The following is a 24,717-nucleotide window of genomic DNA, read 5'->3' on the forward strand; positions in this document are numbered from 1 at the left end:
AGTTTTGAGACACGGTTTGCAGAAGCTGGTCGGGTATTGCTGGGGGAATGTCGGTCCATTTCCCAGGCCTGTGAATAGGCACTCCTGTCATGCAATACCCTGGCGTATGGCTTTGCCTCGACTGCCTCCATCTCCTCCTCACGCTCACTCCCAGCTCATGTTCCAGACAGGGTTGGTTTCTCAGATCTGGCTGAATGATGGGGGATCTGAGAGGCAGTTCTCCTTGCCCCAGGCCACTTCTGGCCACCTCTTCGGTAGTTTCTAAACCTCCTGTAGCTTCACAGCTAGGAAATGGATTTTCCTATCCCCTCCCTGCTTCTCTGTGGTTCACAAATGATCTGGGTTCACCTTGCGCTGATCCTGAGACGGCATACATACCCTGGGGAGGGCAAGCAGGCAGAGGAGGGGTCTGCACCCAGAAGACTAAGGACCACTTTAATTTCCTGGCAGGGCTCAGCCCCTAGGCAGCTCCTTGGGATCCATGCTGGACTAGGGTCCTATCTGAGTGCCCTATCTCCCCCCACCCCACCAGGTTGGTGGGCAAGCGGCAGGTCCCTGGGGTTGTGGGCATCGTGCACCCCTGCAACTAACCTGCTCCCCTACAAGCCAGAGTAACCGGAGGCCAGATACAGACCAAGTATTTAGCAACTTGCGTTATAACTTTCTTCCCCTTGCGGCTTTTCAGCCTGTTTGCACTTCCTCCTTTTGGGGGATTCACAAATATCACCTGAGTGCGGGGAAAGTTAGAGCTGGAAGCAACGTGTCTGCCCCAAGCTGGGGTTGCTGAGAACAGAGCTTTAATAACTGCCAGGTGGGAAGGGGAGTGAAATGTGCCACGACCAAGATGCCATATGTAAGACAGAGGTACAGAGCACTGCACTTTCCTGCCACTCCCCGGTGCGATGAGTGTGCATGGCTCTTTACACCATCGATATAAATACAGCAAATCCATGGCTTTCGATATTGGTTGTAATGTCTGGATTGTCCTTACCCATGTTGCAAAGGGTGCAGTTGCCATTCAGGGGCACCAGCCGGTCCTCGTGGCTTCAGTGGATGCTCCCTCCATGCACCCATCTGCAGTGGTCCACAGATCAGGCTGGGTGCTGCCTTCCTGCTCCCCTTGACACTAGAGGAGAAGGCCCAATCCTTCCCCATGCCCCAGCAGTCCCATCCCATCTCAGGGTCATGGCTAACACGAGGCTGACAGCAACAGGAAAGGGGCCCATCCGATTGTGCCGTAACCATGGCCTAGTCAGTGTGTTAACACCGTTGCATCCTGCTCAGTGAGCTGTGCCTTTCGGGTGGTGTCTCTGACAGCTTTGAGAAAGCGCATGAACCCTGTCCCACCGGTTCCCCTTTCTGAGAGCACTGACGTGCCCTCGTGGACACAGCCCCCGAGCTGCTGCTGCTCTGCTCGGCACCTCCCGGCCGGGATGGTGATGTACTTGGTGGCGATCTGTATGTGATAGCTCCGTAGATCCACCAGCGCCAACACGCACTTGTTGAAAGCTGCATGCAGGCCTGCGTCTCCTGTTGCCAGGACAAACTGCCGGAGGGACGGGCCAGAAGCTAGGGTCTGAATGAAGGCCCTGTGAGCTGCTGGCATGTAATCCCTCATGCAACCGAGGTACTCTGCCGAGAACCCTGCAACAGCAAGATAAGAGCATTAGTTTGGGTGATGCAGTAAAAGAGAGCTCGGCACTGTCCCCCACTAAAGAAAAGGTGCTGGGCCAAAACGGTGGTGGTGGTTCCCCAGCTCAGCCCTGCTCTGCCTCCACGCGGTGTGACCCACATCGCTCCTCTGAGTCATTTACAAAAACTAATGTAAATGGGTGACTGACTCTCCCAACTCCAGTGCCCTGCTCTAAACTCTTACCCCGGGAAGTGACTGCACTATTGCTGAAGTACCGATTCCCCCTGAAAACTAGAGCAGCAGTGGGCTCAGACAGAGTTCGGCCCTTCGGAGTTACGTGGGCCAGGCAGCCGGCAAGTGGGGTGTGCGCACGCAGGGCTTCTAATAACGTTGCTAAGCTGAGGCTGGTGGCCCCACTGTGTTTTCTGGCTCTGGCCCGTGTGAGGTTTGTTTTTGTTCTGTTCCGTGGGGAAATCCCTTTCTGGGGAGACCCCGGTCTCCTGCCCATGCGGGTCTGGCATGAGTCTTCTGGACTAACCTGCTGAATAATCGTCTAGTGGCTGGTGCCCCAGAAACGGAATCTCTTGGTGAAAGGCTTGTGTACTAGTCCCAGAATAACCGCAGCTTCCAGCCTCTATTGCCACTTACCCTGGGCTGCACGGTGCTGGATTCCTAGCAGTACGTCAAAGCACTGTAACGTAGAGCTCTGTGCCGCACTGCCACCAGAGAACTGCTTGGGGCTGTCCCACACCCCCTCGTACACCAGCCCCTCCGGCATCAGGAAACTGTCCTTCCAGCTAGTTCCAAAAACATGAAGCGAGAACCAGCAGCATGACCTGAATGTTCTGTCTGTTGGGGTTTCTGTGTGGCTTGACTCGCCACGGTGATAGACACTAGTGCCTTGCAGCACAGGTAACTTCCGATCAGACAGCTGTTCCTGGAAACAATGGTTCGGCAGTAAAGCCGCCCAATGCAAGATCTGTGCTCTGTTAACTCGGAAAGAAAAGGAGGACTTGTGGCACCTTAGAGACTAACCAATTTATTGGAGCATAAGCTTTCGTGAGCTACAGCGGACGAAAGCTTATGCTCCAATAAATTGGTTAGTCTCTAAGGTGCCACAAGTACTCCTTTTCTTTTTGCGAATACAAACTAACACGGCTGTTCTGAAACCTGTCAACTCAGAGTGACCTGAGCACCACCCAGGCCTACCCCACCCTCTAGTTATCCCATCATGGAAGCGCTGTGCCCCCTGCAGGAAGGGGAACTTGGCGCTGCAATGCAGGCTTCCAGGCAGTGCCTGTTGGACTGGGCTGGGAACATCTTAGTTCTTTATACAACATGTGATGGGCCAAGTTTCTCATGCAGTATCACGGTAGGGTGACCAGATAGCAAGTGTGAAAAATCAGTGCGTGTGTGTGGGGGGGGAATAGGGTCCTAATATCGGCACATCTGATCCCCCTACGTTTCGGCTCACTAGTCCAGTTTTTTGTAAAGTGGCCACCACTCGCCAGAGAGGGCGAGACTTAGACAAGCAAAGGAGGAAGGGAACGGAGCTGGTGTCAGCAGCCTCCAGAAGGGAGAAGCAGAAGGGTAAATACCAGCTCCTGCTGGGAGGTGAGAACTCAGTGTGCATTTATAAAATGATGGAGCAAATGTTATGGAAAAAACAGCCATCATCATTAAGAAATTTTTATCTATATCAAGTGGATACATTCTCCCTCCTTATCCCTAATTGGAAATTACAAACCCCCTGCTTTGGGGCAGGATCAACCCCTAACTGAGCGGTCTGGGAAGAATTTTTTCCGTAGTAGGCAGGTTATGCTGTAATTGCTGTTTCTTACACCATCTGGTGCTGGCTGCTGTGGGAGGCAGGGTATTGGTCTGATGCAGTCTAGTGACGCCTCTGTTCCTAATAAGAGAGAGTGACCCAGAGAAAGTACATACCCTGAGAGGTAGATGCGAAGGGATCTGAAAAAAGCTCCTGGATTTACACACTCTGTGGAGAGACGGAACGTTCATTCAGGTTAACGAGCGCAGTGGAGTCATAAGCAACGTGTGACACGAACCCTTAGAATCCTGGCTTTTCCAATAGTATTTGGTTTGGAGAGATTCCATGTGTCCCTTCCTGATTGGTTTAAAGTATTTAATCTGTTTTGGCTGATGAGACATTTTAGAAATACATCCATTACTCTTGAACTGCACAAACTTGAGTGATCACATTCAGGGGAGCCCCTTGCTTGCTTGGCCTCTCCACAGAACAAAGTACAATCCATGGCGGCCCACTGGGATCTGGCTCTGCTGCTGGCACAGAAGATTGGTGCGTCGTTCCGCGGTGCCATGCAGCAGCCCTCTCCTCCTGCCAGGCAGGGCTCTGCCCCAGCCATGCACAGGGAGTGGTTTGCAGACATCCCTTGCCCACAAAAAATTTGGGCAACTTGAGTGAAGTAATGCTACTGTCAGTTAGTGGTACTTGCAGTTCGCTTCATTTAGTGAGCCAAAGTGGTTTGCATAAGAATTCCCAGACGGATTCATGCTATGGCTTTAGCACCGGGGATGGTAACTCGTGTACAGAATTTAGTGATGTGGATCCAGTTCTGAACTTCCATCTCCTGCTCATTTCCGTGTGTAACAATGTTGCTGTCTATTACTTGTCCCTGCGATCCCTCTCACGGGCATGCTGACTGGCATACGTGCTAAAACGTGTATTTGGTGAGACAAGCTTAGAATAAAGTGCATCTCATTTCAGCAGAGCACTGTCTGTGGGATGTCTTTAGGGACAGGAAATTAGGTCTTTGGCTGAAATAATTTGTGCAGATGCCCAGTCTTGGACATGTGGGAAGGATGCAGGAGCTTCCTCAATCAGCACCAAACTCCATATATCCCTGGGAACCATTCCACACTTGTTCTAATAGCCTATCTGACCACAAAGGAGACTCTGCAACAGACTCAGGGAGCCTGAATGTTTTACTCCTAACTACAAACTGTTGGGGGGTCTCTCTATCTGGAAGTAATAAAATGGGGATTGATTGTTGCATTAATATAAACTTTGTTGTGGGATTTTTGGTTGGAATTCACAAGCGCAGCTATCCAGTCAAAGCACTTACCGTGAATTAGTTTGAAAGCTTCACGCATCTTGCATATAGACAAGGCCACATCCTGCAGTGCCGTTTCTAAGGAGCAACGGTCATGGTGCAATATGGCATTGATGATCATGGGGATTGCCTTAAAGGGAACAGGGGAAAAACACTCTTGGTATCCAGAACACCAGGCTCAGACTTTCTGAGGAAAGAGACTACAGAGAGTCCCAGGTCACTCCCAGCTGCGATACTGTAGGGTTCTCCAGCAGGAGCCATCACGGGGATTGGCGGGGAATGAAGCTGGTGCCTCCTTGGCCCGGTGCCTCCTTGGCAGGGGTTCACTTACAGTGGGGTCATAAATAATGCCATCCTCTTAAAGGAATGGTGTCCAAATCCCTTCTCCACAGCTCTGCAGCTAGAACCCTGCAGAGGGATGCTGAGGCTACTCCAGTAGTCAACAACAGCAGGGAAGGGTGGAAAATAACACCGCTAACAGCAAACTGAGGTTTGGGACCCATTTGCTCTTGTTTGTGAGGGGGGACTCCCGTCTGTGGGCAAATGAGGAAGAAAAGGCTCTCAGCCTCTGCTGGGTGAAGGGTGCAAAGTGAATTCTAAAACATAAGGGTTTAGATGGATGGTGGAAAAACCTGCACTTGTACTTGGTCATCACGTCCCAGATGTGTTTGATCACTTTAAACCGCCCTAGAATCTACTAGACAGAATGCTATGTTCCTGTGAGGTAAACTAAATTGAGTTTGTAAGCAACACTTAGCAGGGCAGGGGCTTGCTCGCTCACAACTGGACTGTTTCATTAGGACTCTGTACCTTGATTCCAGTTGCAGCTGCTGCTTCAACAAGAAGAGAGACTAGGAAGAAACCTTTGTTGCTGTCCCCTCCAGGGAATGAAAACAGGATGTCCAGATTCCTAAGGGAAGATAGATACATTCCCCAGGGCTAGGTCAGTAAAATGACCTCATTGTAATAGCAATTTGTAGCTGATGCTGAGAAACTGTATCCAAGGAGAACTGTGCAATCTAAAAATATCATTAACCAGAAGCTCGTGTGGAATCCAAAGGAAAACATGCAGTGACTTCTGTGTGCAGCTAGATTGCCAGCTCTTCAGATGAAAGATGCATGTAGAAAAGCAAAACACTTGCAAATCTGAACTAGGTTCCATAACACACATTGAGGCTGACACATAGAAATGGCTCTGAAATCAGTTGTGTAAGGTGATGTGTGCACATTTGCACGTGCTCGCTAAACTACCCTGCAGAATTGAATGGTTGGTTTCTTTCCCATATCTATTTATATGACGCTGGTACTCTTTCATACAAGTTACTCCATGAGCATAAACTAATCAATCCTTGCCTCCCTCTCTCCCCACCAAAAGTAGTTTTATCCCAGTTTTATGATGGAAAAGCTGAAACACAGAGGTGAGGATCCCCCAACCTGTTTGGGGTTGGTGGTGCACTTTGTTAGTCTGCACAGGTTGAGTTGGGGATGCTGCTGTAGCCATAAGACCAAGCCTTCTTTCCTTTCCTTGCTCTCACCATACCTTCCTGGGTGTGTCTGCACTTCCAGCTGGAGGTGTGACTCCAGCTCGTGGAGACCTACCCACACGAGCTTGATCGGGTTTGCATGCTAAGAACAGAATGTAGCCATGGTGGAGTGGGGGTGCTGCACCGACTACGGACCCGTCCAACAAGCTAGCCATGTACTTGGGGTGGCTAGCCGCTCCCACCCCTCCCACCTGCTGCAGTTACCCAGCATGCTCAAAATAGTGCATACGTCTCCTTGGGTCACTCTGGTACAGTGCTCTACAGTCCTGTCGTTCGCCAAGACAAACAGATCTACTTACTCAACATTCAGGGGTCTCCAGGCACAGCCGGGGCGGAGCAGCAATTGAGGAAGAAAAAAGAAAGCAGTGAGAAGGAGGAAAGATTTTAAAACTGCGTAAGTGAGAACAACTCAGCGCCGTTGAGTGGCCATGACATGGGTTGTCAGGGTTAGACAGGAAGGGGTCACAACCCAGCCAACGAGAGAACCCTAACTGGGGCTGCATAGACCGTGGGGTGTCGAGCACCCAGTCACAAATGGGGGCTCAGGGTGGGAAATTACCTTTATATCTGGGTTCAGCAGTCTGAAGAGAGCAGCCCCTACTTGGGGTCACACAGTGTCTCACCCCGCCACTGCCAGAGCTCGAAGTGTCTAAGCAGTCGGTAACTGAAATGTCCTATGAGGAGGCTTGTACCAGACAGGAGGATGCCTGGATCAGTTAACGTAGCACCAGCAGGTGAAAGCGTCTGGACAGCACCTGTCTGATTGCGCCGACCGGGGTCACTGTAATGCGTTTATATGCATTCAGGTGACCTGATCTGGGCGTGACCAACAAGTGAGACCTGCGGGCGTACACATCCAACCGGTGCAGGGCGGGGGTGGGGGCGCTACTATATATAAAGCGATGTGGCATCTGACAGAGGTCATCCCGGAGCTCTACATACCCACAGGGGTCTCTCTTCTTCCAGTTTGCCAAAACACAGTCTGCATAGACGAGGATGGGCGGCAGGTCGAGAAGCTCTGAGATCGTGCAGTAAGGCACTGCAAGCACTCTAGGAAGGATCTAGGTTAAACAAGAGTGTTACAATAACAGCAGAAGGTTACTGTGCTGGGCAGCGAAACAGAGGAGAACCTGGGGAAATTCACCATGTTGGGATGGAAACTCTGCTCCTAACAAAGGCAATTTTGCAGATCAGTGCCAAGTGGGATACTGTGAACCGAGGGCACTGTCAGTCCCTGCTTTTCACCAACTGTCTTTATATTGACAAACCAGTTCAAGAGGGTGGTCCCCAGGCTCAGCGATCATGTTTTTTTCCGCAGTTTGTGTGCGTCTTCAGGGACAGAGGGTGGGTGGTTAGCTGGGCTTCCTGATGCTTGCTCTTCATGCAGCACGGGGAAGAGAGCTGCATGTTATTGAGCATCGCATGCTTTACAGGTAGGTGGGCTAGTAACATTCCCCAGCACTTGCTCCTCAGTCTCTGACCCGCCCTAGTGAAATGGGAGCCAAGCCAGGGACTGAGTTTTAGCATCGTTGATGCTGCACGATCAGGATGTAGAATAGCAGAGGGTAATAAAGGCGCTGACCTTCACTGTCTGTCTGCTGCCTCCTTGCCACACGTATCCCATTGTGATGAAGCCGAGAGCCAGGCGAGCCAGGCGCAGCTGCCTGTGTCCTCGCAGGTACTGTGTGCTGAGCAGTGGCATCTACGAGGGGAAAAGGCATTAATGCATTAGCACAGCCCCGGGGCTGTGCGAGTTAGCTAACCGGCGCTGCACGCAGCAGGTTACATATCGAACCTTTGCTACTTCCCTGCGGAGCTGATGTCCCTCTATCAGGTGGGGCAGGTTGGCTGCGACATCCATCCAGGGAGCGTAATAATCTGGCAGTTCTGTCTGTATGAAAGAAATCCAAATTAGGGCGTTCCTTTTAATGACAATGTTTTCCCTGCTGCAACCCAGCTTCCTTCTGGGTCTGAACCAAGTAGACTCCCACATGCCCGCTCACAGGCCTTCCCAGATCAGCACAGAACTCCCACTGACTCTCCCCCGGCACTCCAGCGGGAGACGTGCGAGTTCAGCTGCAGGCCATTGAAGGCCAGGTTTTCAAAAGAGCTCGGCATCCTGGATACCCATTGGGCACAGAGCGCTGCTGAAAATCTGGCCCCAGTTGTGGGGGCTGAGCAATTGGCTGTGGCCAGGAGCCCTCTGGCAATTCCGGCCCTTTGGAGAGCAGAACGTTCCTCCGGAGATGTCCTCGCCAAGAGAACCTGAGTTTAGGGGAGAGCTGGAAATAGCGATCGCTTCCCTCTTGGGCCCACCCCGTTCCCAATTCTCCCTGCCCAGCATCTCCGTGGGAGCTGTGGCCCGAACAGACCTGGTCACAAAATGTGGGAGTGCTGCTCATTCTCTTGCCAGCGGAAGAATAACTGAAAAGACACTCATGAGGCCTAGGGCCTGAATATTGGATGGGCAGCTAGTTCTTCTTGCTTCTGTCTTTGCTACAGCAAAGTTCAGCTATTTTGAAGACTGAGGGTATGTCTACATTGCAATTAGCCCGAGCCCAAGACAGCTGGCAAGGGCCAGCCATACATGTAAGGGGCTGTTGAATTTCAGCAGAGATGTTCGGGCTTAGCCCAAGTTCTGATATCCTCCCACCTTGCAGGATCCTAGAGCCAGGGCTCCAGCCTGAGCCTAAAAGTCTACACTGCAATTAAACAGCCTCTTAGGCCAAGCCTGAGTCAGCTGGCATGGGCCAGCCGTGGGGGTTTTTAATTGCAGCGTAGGCACACTCTTCGTGCCTTGCCACTAGTCCTCAGCTCCAGCATATCAGCTTGGAGGCCAGCGAACATGCAGTGGGCATTCAAAGGGGCATGTTGGGGGGAGCAGGGAATAATAGTGCGCCTTGAAATACAGTTGGAATATTTGGCCTCTGCAGCCTCTCCCCCTTTCAGCTAATGATGATTAACTGTCAGAGTAAAACACAGACAGCTGTGAAGAATTTTTTATTTTTTACAAATCAAAATTCCATTTAATCAAGTGGCAGACAATATATTCGCTTGTCCAACCATGCTCCCTGGGCATGGGCAATTCGGTTTGGCCGGTGTAATGAGAACAGACAGATGAAGCAATCATGCTTGACAGATGCATCTAATTTGGGATCAGTCAGACGCTACGTAAGCATCATGCGAGACAAACATTTTGGTTTTATTCACTTATTGATGGGGAAACTCCCATTTTAAAACCACCATGGCCTGATGGTGCTTTTTAGCATGCTCTGCACGTAGGTCTGAGGCTTAGATGCATGTCTTTCTATTTATTGATCTCTCACTGTATGTTTGTGAAGCCCCAAATTTGGCCTGATGTCATACTACAGCAAGGCACTATTTCTACAGAATTTTTGCACTATTTGTGCTCAAATATATAAATTTAGGAGAAATAGTTTGGTGGCTTTTTCCCTTCTCACTGGCATGTTGAAAACCCTTTTTTCGGCGGGTTGAAAATGATACAGGCACAAATAAAAAGGAAGTGCAGAGAGAACAGAGATGGCATTGTGTTGGAAAATAAAACCAGTTGAATTATGTTTCTCATATAGCCCATGATGAAGTGATACTTCAATCTATTACTGATAATTATGTCGCTCATGAGCTTTCCAAGTTTCTGCTCTGCTCTGCTCTGCTGGACATCTTGATCTTGTAGAAACTTCACTGTACAATCACAGCAAGCCTCTAGGGATGCTCTGAGGTACAACGTGTATTCACGACAGGTGTTTTAAGTCAAAAATTTCAGTCCATGTAAGTTCCCTTGATAAGTATTAAAAACAAGCCATTTGAACTGTATGTAATGTACACAATTTTTAAATCTGGACTGTCATGGCAATAAATAAATGTGACAAGCTCCCCTTGTCCGCTGCTAGATTCTGAGGCCAGATCTCATGTTGCGCAAGATGTGGGGCCGCCTCCTGACCTCCTCTGGAGTGAAATCGGAATCTGGCCTGTTATGACCATGTGAACGTATTTGTAGAGTGTCCCATCAGTCTGCTTTACTTTGCAAAGCTGGTTTTCCAGTCCCAATGAGGCTTAAGGAGCTCAAGTCCTCTCTCAATTGATTTAGTTTACCTTCTCTTTGATAAAGTACCGTATCTATACACAGCGATCACCAGTGTCCTAGCAGGGGCTTTTCAACCTCTCCGACACAAGCATAACAAGAATCAGTGGCAGGAAGTTAATTTTACTTTAAATAATGAAAGATCTTAGCAGAGGAGGGGGTGGAATCACCATTGCTGGAAGCAGATGTAATTTCCTGGTTGTGAGGGTGATTAAATAAGTTCATCTTAAATTCAACCTTGAAGTATCTATCTTGTTAAAAGATAGGCCATGGAATTTCTCCCAGCAGCTGGAATAAAGCATCTGTGAGCAGGCGGTCAGGCTGGTCCATTCTGGCCTTGGAATCTGAATGAACAGTGGGATTCATACATCTCCTTTCCTCATGGGGAGAATGGGATTGCCTGCATTGCCAGCAATGGGTTCATAATGCTTACAGCTCTGCATTAAGACGGTGGTAATCAAATCTCATGTTTCAGGATTCAGCCGGTTCCCTGCAGGGGTCAGGAGGGAACACGCACCCACCCCAATTGGCCAGATGTATGCTGCTTTTTTTTTTTCTTTCCCCTTTTTTGTGAAGCATCAGAGATTAGCTGGAGAAGGGGGATGGGTGGTCTGAAGTGGTACAAAGAATTCTTTCCAGATAGGGGCTGATGGGTCTTGCTCAGACCTCAGGGTCTAACCGATCCCCGCCCCAATGTGGGGGTCTGGAAGGAATTTTTTCCCAGGTCAGACTTTCAGGGACCTTGGAAAGCAAAAAACCCTCCGCCATGTGTGGGTGTGCGGGTCGCTTCCTCCGATTATCTGGGTATATCTAATCCATTCCCTGCCATTGCAGGCCCTAAGACAGTGGTGGTACCTTGGTCTCTCCCATCCTTTCCCTGGGGTCCACCATTTAGTCTCCTGCGGACTGAAATTCTCTGGTCTGACTAAAGTGTTTGGGGTAACATAGGGTTATCTGGCTAAAAAATAATGGCTTGTGAGATACAGACGGTCAGGTGGGATGACCTAATAGTTTAGAGTGTAAGGCCAGAAGGGACCAAGAAACATGAAATGCTTAGGCCCCATTCAAGTCAAAGGTGCCTTTTGAAAATAAAGGATGTAGGTGCCTGCTACCCTAAATGTATAAAGGGTTTCACAGAATATTCAGTTCATCCACTGAGTCTCTTAAACCAACTGCAAGTGTGTAGCTGATAGCAAATGATACCCCTATGACAGGACAGGCTCTCAGATCCTAGTTTAAGGTATAATGTGAAAGTCAGGTGTGTTTTTTTGGGTGTGGGTTTTTTATTTTTTGTAAGTTCTCAACCATTGTTTTGGCTAATGTTTGAAACAGACCATGAATCCCAGTAATGATGGAACCTAGCGCCATTCTAAAGAAGAAGAGCACTCAGCCAGGCTTGAGGCTGTTTCCAACACTTCAGGCTGACTCTCTCAAACACTCTCAGCTTTAGCGTGACGTTTGCGTGACTGTATGTGCTGGTTGTGGTGTTACATGGGTGGTGAATGAGGGCTGTGCGCTGCGGTGAGGGGGTCTGTGCATTTGGGATATTTGTCACATGGATTTGGCGGCCGAACCAAGAAATCCACCATCCGTGCGGTCTCCCTCGTACAAATAATGAAACTGCTGCGTGAAAGTAGCTGAAGAGTAAGGGTGGTAATTTGTTACTTCTGATATCACAATGGTCTAGGACTCTTGGAGTGATACAGAGTCGTGCCTGACCATAGCTACAAACTGTGTACAATTTCTGAACTTAAAAATTGGACAGTAGCAGACAACAAAACCCATTGATTATTCAACCTGGAGATATTCTGAGCAAAAAGAGCTCACAGCCCTATTGGAGTTGTTTCCAGTGCTTCACACTGTGACTTTGCATACAAGCTCTCAGGTAAGTCTCTCTCTGTGTCACTCTGAAGCCTTAAATATCTGTTTAATTTAGTTAGAAATGAATTACTAAAATATACATATTACTTATAGCATTAAATATGTTTTACACACACCATTCCTTAAACAATAGTGTATTACACATACTGTAATGAGCACTTAATTAGCATATAAAATTGCAATAATTGCTAAGCAGCAGTTACTTTATATAATAAATAATAGCAAATATTTTTATATTGCCATATAGAGCAAAATATATTTTGCTCTATCGGTTTAGCAGACCAGGCAAATGTGCTGCGTAAAATTTTAACTTGCCACTGTAATCCTAGAACTCTTACCAGTGGGTTTGGGAGAACAAAGCCATATTCTTCTGAAACATGAAACTTCTCCAGGTTCTGCAGACTCTCACTTTTGTCTTCATGTTCCATGCCTGTGATGTAGCTTCTTAATTTCCCTGCCCATCAGCCCCTGAGCAGTGAGAAATTATCGCTCTATCAGGAGTAGAAACTGCCCTGTCTTTTTTCATTTACTTGCCTGCTCTTTGGAGTTTAAATAGGTTGTAATGTATGGGGGACTTTTTTGTTCCCCAATCAAAATCACCTGATGGCTTATTTTCTGTTTTCCGTTGTGTAGCCAGCAAATTGAAAATAGTATCACTTCCTCCTCTTAATGCTTCTCTTTACTCATGAGGTTTGAGAAGTAACAGAGCTGAATCGATCCCTTACCAAATGTAGCGTGTAATAGTCTTTCGATGCAAATGGTCCTGATCACAAGGCATTCGTTCCTTAGGGCAGGGTTAAAGTCAGTTTGTTTTTCTCTCCAGGCTAATAAATATGGAACAACTTGATGGCACCCAGACACAATTTCCCAACAATGGTTGTCTTGGTGCCTTTCATCCTGAAGGGTCACAGGGTGTTGCAAGCTTAACAGACTTCCTGTGAAGTCACCATCTCTGAAGAGCAGTCGTTTCTGAGATGGGCTATGGCAACTATTAAATAGGGTGCAGCAATATAAGAAAAGACTGGGCAGAAAGGGGTGTGTGTGTTGGGGAGGGAATTTAGGAAGGCAGAATTCCTGGACAAATTCCTTTTGGACAATGTGGGTTCAATTTGGCTGGCAACTGGCAGGCACAGCACGTTTATGTTCAAGGACTGTTGAAAATGTTTGATGTACCATAACATGCCTTGTAAGAGAAGCCATGTTAATGGGCAAGTGATCCGGACCCTGGTTTTACCTCAGCCCCCTGGGACTTCAGCTGAGTTACTTCCAAATAACTGAGCCACCCCACAGTTAGGGGAGCAAACACCTTCCAGGTGCTGTTCCTATTGGCATTTAAATATGAATTCTGACCCAGACCCAATTTGTCTTGATTAGCAGATCTCTCCGAGCTATTTTCACCTCTGCCTATGCGAACAGGTCACTTTACATCAGGCTTTGAAAAGCAGCTCTGTTGCAGACTTTCAAGGATATGAAAAATCTACACCCCTAAGAGGTAGTGTAGACGAACCCAGAGAGCCCTATGCTGATCTGACCCCTGCTGTAGGCAGCTCTAGGTCAGCGGAAGAATTTTTCTTCGTGGACCTAGCACCCTCCTCTTGGGGAGGTGGATTAACTGCAGCAACAGAAGAATCCCTCGCATTGCTGTAGTGAGTGTGCACGCACAATGCTACAGCGCTTCCAAGTGTTGATGTCGTCTTCGGGCAAATGTTATCTGATTCTTCACAGGAAGTGCTTGACCATTTGTGTCTCAGACTGCATCCGATGAAGTGGGCTGTAGCCCACGAAAGCTCATGCTCAAATAAATTGGTTAGTCTCTAAGGTGCCACAAGTCCTCCTGTTCTTTTTGCCGATACACTTCCAAAATGACAGGTTTCAGAGCAGCAGCTGTTAGTCTGTAGTTCACTGCAGTGCTCATTTTGGCCACAGGGTGGCAGTGCTGCATGCAAAATGAACAGAGGACGTCAGCGAAGGGGAAATTTCATATTGCGTTAAGAACAGGAGGACTTGTGGCACCTTAGAGACTAACCAATTTATTTGAGCATGAGCTTTCGTGAGCTACAGCTCACTTCATCGGATGCATGCCGTGGAAAGTGTAGAAGATCTTTTATACACACAAAGCATGAAAAAATACCTCCCCCCACCCCACTCTCCTGCTGGCAATAGCTTATCTAAAGTGACCACTCTCCTTACAATGTGTGTGATAATCAAGGTGGGCCATTTCCAGCACAAATCCAGGGTTTAACCAGAACGTCTTTTTTGGGGGGGGGGTAGGAAAAAATAAGGGGAAATAGGTTACCTCGCAAGTATTCCTTTTCTTTTTGTGAATACAGACTAATACGGCTGTTACTCTGAAACCTGTCATATTGCGTTGCAATCCAGAGGGAAAGGAGGACTTGTGGCACCTTAGAGACTAACCAATTTATTTGAGCATAAGCTTTCGTGAGCTACAGCTCACTTCAACGGATGCATTCAGTGGAAAATACAGTGGGGAGATCTATATACACAGAGAACATGAAACAATGGGTGTTACCATACACACTGTAACGAGAGTGATCACTTAAGGTGAGATATTACCAGCAGGAGAGCGGGGGACAGCTTTTGTAGTGATGATGAAGGTGGACCATTTCCAGCAGTTGACAAGAACATCTTTGGGGGGGGGGGATAAACATGGGGAAATCGTTTTACTTTGTGTAATGACCCATCCACTCCCAGTCTCTTTTCAAGCCTAAGTTAACAGTATCCAGTTTGCAAATTAATTCCAATTCAGCAGTCTCTCGTTGGAGTCTGTTTTTGAAGTTTTGTTTGTTGAAGAATTGCAACTTTTAGGTCTGTAATCGAGTGATGAGAGAGATTGAAGTGTTCTCCGATTGGTTTTTGAATGTTATAATTCTTGACGTCTGATTTATGTCCATTTAGTCTTTTACGCAGAGACTGTCTACGTACAACAGTGGTTCCCTTAACCCACCCAGCAATATTGTTAATCTATCCAACTATACTCTTAGGACAGATTCTTCTGCTGGGCTATCTCGGGATCTCTCCTTCTGCCATTCCACCCCCACGAACATGATGCAATTCTGTGGTGACCTAGAATCCTATTTTCGACGTCTCCAACTCCAAGGAATATTTCCAACACACCTCTGAACAACATACTAACCCACAGAGACCTTCCTACCAAGACTACAAAAAGAAGGATTCTGGGTGGACTCCTCCTGAAGGTCAAAACAACAGACTGGATGTCTACATAGTGCTTCCGCCGACGTGCACGGGCTGAAATTGTGGAAAAGCAGCATCACTTGCCCCAAAACCTCAGCCGTGCAGAACACAATGCCATCCACAGCCTCAGAAACAACTCTGACATCATAATCAAAAAGGCTGACAAAGGAGGTGCTGTCGTCGTCATAAATAGGTCGGAATACGAACAAGTGGCTGCTTGGCAGCTCTCCAACACCACTTTCTACAAGCCATTACCCTCTGATCCCACTGAGTTTTACCAAAAGAAACTACAGCATTTGCTCAAGAAACTCCCTGAAAAAGCACATGAACAAATCCGCATAGACACACCCCCTGGAACCCCAATCAGGGGTATTCTGCTACCCAAGATCCATAAACCTGGAAATCCTAGATGCCCCATAATCTCAGGCATTGGCACCCTGACAGCAGGATTGTCTGGCTATGTAGACTCCCTCCGCAGGCCCTAAGCTACCAGCACTCCCAGCTACCTTCGAGACACCACTGACTTCCTGAGGAAACTACAATCCATCGGTGATCTTCCTGAAAACACCATCCTGTGGACGTAGAAGCCCTCTACACTAACATTCCCACACAAAGATGGACTACAAGCCGTCAAGAACACTATCCCCGATAATGTCATGGCAAACCTGGTGGCTGAACTTTATCCTCACCCAGAATAATTTCACATTTGGGGACAGTGTATACCTTCAAATCAGTGGCACTGCTACGGGTACCCGCATGGCCCCACAGTATGCCAACATTTTTATGGCTGACTTAGAACAACGCTTCCTCAGCTCTCGTCCCCTAACGCCCCTACTTGTGCTACACTGATATCTTCATCATCTGGCCCCATGGAAAAGAAGCCCTTGAGGAATTCCACCATGATTTTAACAATTTCCATCCCACCATCAATCTCAGCCTGGACCAGTCCACACAAGAGATCCACTTCCTGGACACTACGGTGCTAACAAGCGATGGTCACAAACACCACCCTATACCGGAAACCTACTGACCGCTATTCCTACCTCCATGCCTCCACCTTTCATCCAGACCACACCACACGATCCATCGTCTACAGCCAAGCTCTACGATACAACCGCATTTGCTCCAACCCCTCAGACGGAGACAAACACCTACAAGATCTCTATCAAGCATTCTTACAACTACAATACCCACCTGCTGAAGTGAAGAAACAGATTGAGAGAGCCAGAAGTCACCTACTACAGGACAGGCCCAACAAAGAAAATAACAGAACGCCACTAGCCATCACCTTCAGCCCCCAACTAAAACCTCTCCAATGCATCATCAAGGATCTACAACCTATCCTGAAGGACAACCCATCACACTCTCAGATCTTGGGAGACAGGGCAGTCCTTGCTTACAGACAGCCCCCCAAACCTGAAGCAAATACTCACCAGCAACCACACAACAGAACCACTAACCCAGGCACCTATCCTTGCAACAAAGCCCGTTGCCAACCGTGTCCACATATCTATTCAGGGGACACCATCAGAGGGCCTAATCACATCAGCCACACTATCAGAGGCTCGTTCACCTGTGCATCTACCAATGTGATACATGCCATCATGTGCCAGCAGTGCCCCTCTGCCATGTACATTGGCCAAACTGGACAGTCTCTACGTAAAAGACTAAATGGACACAAATCAGATGTCAAGAATGATAACATTTAAAAACCAGTCGGAGAACACTTCAATCTCTCTCGTCACTCTATTACAGACCTAAAAGTTGCAATTCTTCAACAAACAAAACTTCAAAAACAGACTAACGAGAGACTGCTGAATTGGAATTAATTTGCAAACTGGATACAGTTAACTTAGGCTTGAATAACCTCCCTCCCCCCCCCGCCACTGTTCCTCAGACATTCTTGTCAACTGCTGGAAATGGCCCACCTTGATCATCAATACAAAAGGTTTCCCCCTCCTCCCCCCGCCCTCCTGCTGGTAACAGCTCACCTTAAGTGATCACTCTCTTGTTACAGTGTGTATGGTAACACCCATTGTTTCATGTTCTCTGTGTATATAGATCTCCCCACTGTATTTTCCACTGAATGCATCCGATGAAGTGAGCTGTAGCTCATGAAAGCTTAAGCTCAAATAAATTGGTAAGTCTCTAAGGTGCCACAAGTACTCCTTTTCTTTTTGAGGATACAGACTAACACGGCTGCTACTCTGAATCCAGAGGGAACCAATTCCAGCCATTCCCTTCAGGGAAACGGTTCTCCCCACTCTCTGCATTTGATTTCTATAGCCAGGAAAGTTGCGTGGAAATAGCCTCGAAGGGTTAAAGCTGAAAGTCTCCGCAGAATTGTCCTATGTGCCTAAAGTGTTACTGTATAATTGTAGACCTGCCTTGAAATGGGAAGTCATCAGCCAGTGAGTTGTGTTGTTTTTTCTTTCTAGTGGGAGATTGGTTTTTGGCCCCAAAACATGCTATTTTTGTGATGATAAATTGAGGGGGTGGTATGTAGTTTGCAGATATGAGTGGCAATGATGTAAAAAATTTTAAGTGCATCAATGGCCTCGAATAAAACAAATCTCTGAGCAGATCGCTGAGTGACCTAGACCAGCGCTACTCAAAGTGGTGGTCCGTGGACCGGTGCCGCTCCACAAACAATCGGCAGCAATCGGTTGCATGCACATCGGGGGGGGGGGGGAAATGCCGGTCCCCCACATCAGCTTGAGAAGCACAGACCTAGATCACTTTTAATATGGCCAAATTGATGTACACATGTCCAAGTGTTTGCTTGAGCTCAGCTTACCATGTCTATGGATGTAGGCCATACTTACAGAATGGGGGACTTTATCCACCACAACTCCCCCTTTTTGTGTTTAGTCACTGCTTCCCAAGATAATCAGCTGAACATAAGCTCCCAGTGTTTTCTTTAGCAGCATCAGCAGCAAGAACATTTTATACAAAGGACAGTTCCAACAGCTCTAATACCTTGTACAAGAGAAGTGTGGTTTTTAGCCCAACACAATGAACAGCTGTTACTTTGGTGGGGGGAAAAGTCTGTCAAAGATGAGGGTTTTCCTTGAAACTTATAAAAATAAGACTCAAGCATTTAAAACATTATCTTCTCTAACAATCCTTAGTTTCCTTGGTCTAGGTAGTTTGTAGATGGTTAAGAAGGGAAAACAGAAGGTAAGTACCGGTAATTAATAAAATGGTACTCAGTAAATAAAAAGCAAGTTAACATGCCATAAGACTGAGGTCTCAGTGGTATACAGTTTGCCTCTTTGAGTAACCAACACCAAATTTTGTTGTTAACCCAATCACTGTCCAATGTTAATATTAAACACCTTTGTACTGTTATACCTTTGGATGGTGTTGTAACTTTGACGAGCCCATAGATTGATGTATAGGCCCAAACAAATAAATATTTTGTTCCATCTAGTAATGGCTGGAAGTTGAATTGAGATAAACGCAGCCTGGAAAAAAGGTGTAAATTTGTAACAGTGAGGGTAATTCACCGCTGCAACAATTTATCAAGTGGTGGTGTGACGGATTCTCCATCACCGGCAAGTTTTAAAGTCCACTCTTGGTTTTTGAGATTTGATCTGGCATAAGGAATTGTTCTGGGGACATTCTACAGCCAATGTTATACAGGAGATCAGACTACATGATCACAATGGTCCCTTCTGGCCTTGGAATCTATGAATTATGCACATACATGTGTGTCTGCCCTCCCCCCCCCCCCCCAATCTCTCAAAGCGTCTCCTGCTCCTACAATTATTGGAGGAATGACCATGCACTGCTGGACAACAGTACCTCAGACAGACGGGGGGTGGGGGTCTCCTTTTAACCTGATTACATAGGTCCCTGCCTGGCTTGCTGTGAAGAATTCAGCAGATAACCAAGTACAGACCGTTCCAGGGACAAAACCACAGCTCCATGGCGCTTTGCCCCAGGTACAGAGAATATAACATACCTGTTCGGAGGGTGAGGGGGAAGAGCTGCGGTTTCCATACCTTGTTGCTTGTTATAGTGACCCAGATTTTACCAAGTTCTCTCCCCACTTGTTTTTCTCTTCAGTAAGGTGAAGGTGAGCAGTAGGGTTATCACTTTTTTTTTTCTTTGTTAGCCCCTTTACCAATACAGTGAGCCATATGCGCAGCTGAAGCCATGTAGATTGCGCTGGAATGTCTCCTCCTGAGTTGTTCAGCCTTATCGGATCAGCTTCTTCTAGCATGGGGGGTGCCTGCACTTCTTTGACATCAGCAAAGGGATTTGTCATTGGTTGTTAAACTTTAACTTACTACCCTCACTGAACAGGCCTTTCCAGTTGGGAGTCTGCATGCCCCGCCTATGTACGGGAACTAAATCAAAGTAGTATTTTCTGTGCTTTCTTTTGCATTTGTAGAGGTAATAGCTTTTCCTCTTAGGAACCGCTGTTAAAGCAGCCCCAGTATGTTTCATAAGGTATGTCACGTGCTGGATGTTTGTTTTAATCTAAGAACTGGCTTTGTGGTTGCAGGGGGATTTTTTGTGATTTCAGTCCTTCACTACTCGTGAATAATCCCTGCCCATCTCTTTTAGGTCTGATACAACAATTGTTTTCCCCCCTCTTCTCAAAGATCAGCTGATGTATTTTAACTTTTGCCCACTTCTCTACACATGCAGGTTCTGCTAGCAGCAATGCTGTGATGCTAAAAAAGGAATTTATTCTGAATTGGACAAAGCAGGACACCCTTTGAGTAACTTCCCTACCTTACCGTAACTGGAGCTCTTTGAGATGTATGGCCTCTCTCAGTATTTCACAAGCTGCCCTCCTTCCCTTCTGCTTCAGATCTTGGCAAGATTTGTGATAGAGACAGGGCTTACCAGGGGTGGGGCAGATCAACTCAATGCAGAGCGTGAGGGGGCACGGACTGGACAGGGCGCAAGCATGGACCAACGGACGCCGCTTGCGAGAATTCTTGTCTCGGGCACGCATACCCACGCAGGAATACGCAGAGCGACCAGCACTCCAAGAAGGGGAACTTTACACAGGGACGAGCACTGAAAGAACTCCAGTTCTTTCCTTACTGTATATTCCAGTGTGGGTGACTAGCAGAACTCACTATCTCTTCCTCAGTAAGGATGCTGACGGGATTGCTGCTTGTAGAACCATCGCTCCAAAGGATGCCTCGGCAGAGAAGCGTCGGACCCACGGCGTAATGTCTTGTGAACGTGTGGATGGAACTCCACGTTTGCTTGGTATTTAGAGGGCAGCAACCTCTGAAAGCGATGCTACTGAGGCAGTTTGTGCCCTTGTGGACTGTGCCCTTGCCCCGTGTGGAGGAGGAAGCTGTGCCAAACTGAAACGGAGGCTTTCTTCTCTATGGAATCCCTGTCTGGGATAGAGACTGCACCTGCGACGTGTTCAGCCCTGGTTAAGATTGGTTTGGCAAATGGGGTCACGTGGGTGCATGCCACTAATTGACCCAACAGCATCGGGAAGGAACAAACTATTGTTTGAGGGCTGAGATGGCTTTGGACACTGAGGTTCCTCAAGGGTAGAAACCTGTCCGGCGGTAAGTATGGTTTGTCCATGGTCCAGTCCAGAGCTGCTCCAAAGAACACGCTGTTAGCTTACCGGACGCACACTAGAGTGACACTGAGGCCCCAAGGACTGGCGCAGGCTCAGCAGGGTGCTCGCTGCCATCTGTTCTTGGTGGGACTGGCTCTTGAGGAGCCAGCTGTAACTCACATGTATTTCCCTACCTTGATAATTGTTGTGAATATCCCCAGGGGAATTGCTCAACCTTGCCTGGGGACTTACTCAGCAATGCCCCCACGACATGCCTGGACTTCTGTTTTATACCCTCAGTCCACATGCTTGGAGAACACAACACAATGGCCACATGCTGGGCCTTTCTCCCGCCCCCCTCTGCTGCAAGCAAGACAGATGCTCCGAAGAAGACCGAAGACTCCAACAGTGGAGCCAAAACACAGGTTTGTCCCTTCAACCGGGGCCAAAGGACTGCCATAGCGGGGGGGGTGTGTGAGAAAAACTGACTTTTTGCTTAATTTGAAATCTAAGTGCATCTAAGACGGGGTTAAACTAGATGTTGCCCAGTCTAATGGTGCTTGAGAGTTTAGACTACCACATACTTACTTCAGGCAAACGGTTAAAAGAACATATAAACACGTAAACAGTAAACACACCGGTAAAAACTTTACTACAAAAGATCAGTACCAAAGATTGTGACAGGCTGGCCCCCCCCTCGGGCGTCCCCTGGGGTGCCAGGAGGCCACCGTGAGGGGACCCAGGCTGGCGGATTAGTCTTTTACCCAGTGGTGCTGGGCTAGGCTCCCCAGCGTTTTCTAGCCAAGCACATTGTGCAGCTGGGTGTGGCCCTGTCTGAGTGCCAGACATCTGCTCTGGGAAGGCTCAGCTTAAAGGGCTTGCCACAGCACCCAGGTGCTGCTCTCCCCCCTCAGAGTACAAACCGACAATGTATATGAAATTCACCTCTTCCCTCAATGCGGAAGAGGGTCCGCACAACTTCACTCCCACTGCCCCCTGTTAGGAGGAATTTAACCTGGACTGTAATTTACATGTGATTTCTGTTTGTATTAGTAAAGTAAGGTGTGTTTAAAACAGATTATTTCTGCCCTATAAGAAAGTGTATTAAGCTTAATAAATTGCCTTGTTCTAAGAAAATGAGTTGGCTTGCTCTGTCTGCTAACTGGTTTTTAGAACCACATTCAGGGTGGGAACTTGCATGTGATCTTCTTCAGACTTCCCCCAGTTCAGACTTTGCTGGAACCAGGTTGGAAGGGTAAGAAAGAACTGAAAACAACTTTCATCTTGGGTCAGGTCACGGGAGAACTGATGACCTGGATTACCTCATTCCCCACCCTGAAATAGACCTCCCCCCCCACCCTTCCAGGAGTCTTGTTTCCTAATGTAAATCCTACCTGTTTTCCACAAGAGGCTAAGTACAGAATGCAAGATGGGTTCCAGTATCGGGTGACATGGTCACATGCCTCTGTAGGCCCACTGTAAAAGACCTTGTCTCTTGGTGATTGATTGGCCATTAACGCTGTCTGGCTTTTTCATTGTTGTACCTGAAGTGTTACAATCATATTCTAACTTCAGATACAGAAATAGTAACATATCTAGTATATGAGCCAACTTGTATGTCTGTAGTTTGACTTTGTGAGAGAGTTCTGAAAATAGCAGGGGCCTCACCCATAGGAATATTATCTTTCTGCAAGATGGATATGATTTCCTGAATGTGATGTCATTCCAGAGTATGCAAACCTGAGCAAAGTATCATTAGAGAGAGAGTTTGGAAAGTTTGAGATGATTGGATATACACCAGCCTTCATCAATGGAAATAATAAATTTGCACTGCTTATCTTTGTGACATGTCATACTAATTGGTTCACCGCTTTGTCTTGAACAGCACAAGATGGTACGTTCCTGAGGTAGAGAGCCGGGAGCTGGAGGGATTTGGGTGGTGCCTTTTCTCCGTGTGATTCATAAGTAAGTGGCTATGGGAGCATTCATGCGATCTAGCAGGGTGCGGGGCTCCAAATGCGGTTGTGCTGAGCGATCACAGCGCCTCGAGGGGCTTGCTGCTTGTCTCTCGCCTGGGCTGTCTCTCAATGCTTTGCTTGTGAGTTAAGGGGGCACAGCGGTCCCACAGTCCCAGGCTGCATCCTGGGGATCCTGTCACAAGGGGTACTCACTGGGAAGATCCATGGGGAAGGGGAGGCAAGGTTTGACACCTGGCCCTGTTGGGATAAGGGCCTTATAGTTTGTGTGTCAGGGGGAAGAAACCTCCCCTCTCCCCTGACTTTAGTTTAAGCAAAAACTGAACATATGTAGCTAATTCCATATTTTACAGGTAAATGTTGAGTGGAAGAAGAAATACAGAGTCTGCAAATAGTAGATGAGGAAAAGACATACTAATAGGAGGATTCCATTCCAAAGGAGGAGGAATTTCCAGTCCTGGGTGGATGGAGCACATGTGTACCACAGGGACGACTCGTAACTTGGTCAGTTCTTTGCGTGCCGGTTGAGTAAACGTGCCATAAGGCACGGTAATGGAATTAAAGGAGCTGGGTCCAATTCACAATAAACAGCAATTTGCTAGAAAAGATTAAATTCCATCCTGTACAAAGCCAGGCCCTAAATTCAGACCTACGTGCAGCATGTAAATCTCAAGAAGGGCAATTCTCATCCCTCAATAAGCAAACACGTGCACGAAATTTCAGTCTACCAAGAGCTTGCACCGCCACCGCTCTTCTTTTGGGGCCTGTTGTTGTTTTTCTTTTCAGTTGCGAGTGCGGCGGGGGCCTCCCCATAGCGATCGTTCAATTCCGTACTCCTGGTGCACTAAACAAAGAATCTGAAGAGTTTCACAGCACAAAGGCCATACCCACACACATGCAGTCACGTTTCCGTTCTTCATTCACCCTTGTTGTGACTGTTTGAGATGGGTATAATGACAAACTAGTGCTTGTTCCTAACAGTATACTCAGACACATTTACTGTCAGTCAGTCTACACCACAAGCCGCTGCTGCAAAGAATGCAACAGAAGTAGATGTCGATTACCTCACTTTGTGTTTAATTGTGCCTCCTTGCACTGGAAGTTCCATGGTGCATGTTACTGTAGGGTGTGTCCTGCATTTAGAAGAAGTCTCTATGGGGGTATGGTTACCGGATGCTGCAGGCTACTGACTGAGTTTATGTATGTGTATTCTTTGAGAGCCTGAATGTGTGATCAGATGAGAAAATGTTTGTATTGGTGCAGCATCATGGTCGACAATCACAAATGTGTATGTATGCAATGGTGTTCTGCGTGCACTTTTGTGCACCTTATGTATCATAGGGTGTGACTAAATATGTGTTCAATCCAGTGGACAGATCTGGCTGCTTGCAGATGCTAACACACATACAGATACAACTGTTTTACAAAGTTAAATAGTTTGATAACGTATGAATTTTTGCCACTCGCATGGACAGGCATTGAGTGCTGCTGAGTGCTATATATGTCTGATGTGCTTGACATATACAGGAATGCACAAAGTCAAAGACCTATTTAGTCATTGGTACATCTCATAAGTGCTTGACTTTTTTTGTATGTCTAAACACACAAGATTGTAGAGATTCAGTTGTAGAGAATGTGTTTGTAGAGATTGTGTGTTTTGTTCGTTCGTTTGTTGATCAAAGTAACCACATGGTACAAATGAGATCTCTACACATTATCTTTTTCCAA

General features: G+C 47.4%; 2 protein-coding genes across 20 annotated transcripts in view; one reads left to right on the forward strand and one right to left on the reverse strand.

Annotated features, from left to right (window-relative positions):
* The window catches only part of ZMAT4 (zinc finger matrin-type 4), a 424,404-nt gene extending 400,000 nt beyond the window's left edge, over positions 1-24,404 (forward strand). For 4 of the 5 annotated variants that reach the window (XM_073325308.1, XM_073325309.1, XM_073325311.1 and 1 more), the window contains 3 exons: positions 20,125-21,438; positions 22,899-22,978; positions 23,343-24,404. The gene's annotated coding sequence lies outside the window, so the exon portion shown is untranslated. The remainder of the gene's footprint in view (positions 1-20,124; positions 21,439-22,898; positions 22,979-23,342) is intronic. The other variant, XM_073325310.1, reaches the window with a different exon arrangement.
* The window catches only part of IDO1 (indoleamine 2,3-dioxygenase 1), a 61,018-nt gene continuing 37,081 nt past the window's right edge, over positions 781-24,717 (reverse strand). For 6 of the 15 annotated variants that reach the window (XM_073325294.1, XM_073325296.1, XM_073325295.1 and 3 more), the window contains 9 exons: positions 8,065-8,160; positions 7,852-7,971; positions 7,212-7,330; positions 6,569-6,583; positions 5,536-5,635; positions 4,738-4,855; positions 3,578-3,629; positions 2,282-2,619; positions 781-1,644 (listed from right to left, as the gene is read on the reverse strand). In XM_073325294.1, coding sequence (XP_073181395.1) covers positions 1,253-1,644; positions 2,282-2,619; positions 3,578-3,629; positions 4,738-4,855; positions 5,536-5,635; positions 6,569-6,583; positions 7,212-7,330; positions 7,852-7,971; positions 8,065-8,160 — 1,350 coding nt within the window. In that variant the 3' untranslated portion in view covers positions 781-1,252. Of the gene's footprint in view, positions 1,645-2,281; positions 2,620-3,577; positions 3,630-4,737; positions 4,856-5,535; positions 5,636-6,568; positions 6,584-7,211; positions 7,331-7,851; positions 7,972-8,064; positions 8,161-12,590; positions 12,721-18,290; positions 18,445-18,819; positions 19,407-19,432; positions 19,780-24,717 lie in introns of those variants that run through there. The other 9 variants (XM_073325298.1, XM_073325299.1, XM_073325297.1 and 6 more) reach the window with 9 other exon arrangements.

This window comes from Lepidochelys kempii, chromosome 26, assembly GCF_965140265.1.
Source record: "Lepidochelys kempii isolate rLepKem1 chromosome 26, rLepKem1.hap2, whole genome shotgun sequence".
Taxonomy (NCBI): Eukaryota; Metazoa; Chordata; order Testudines; family Cheloniidae; genus Lepidochelys; species Lepidochelys kempii.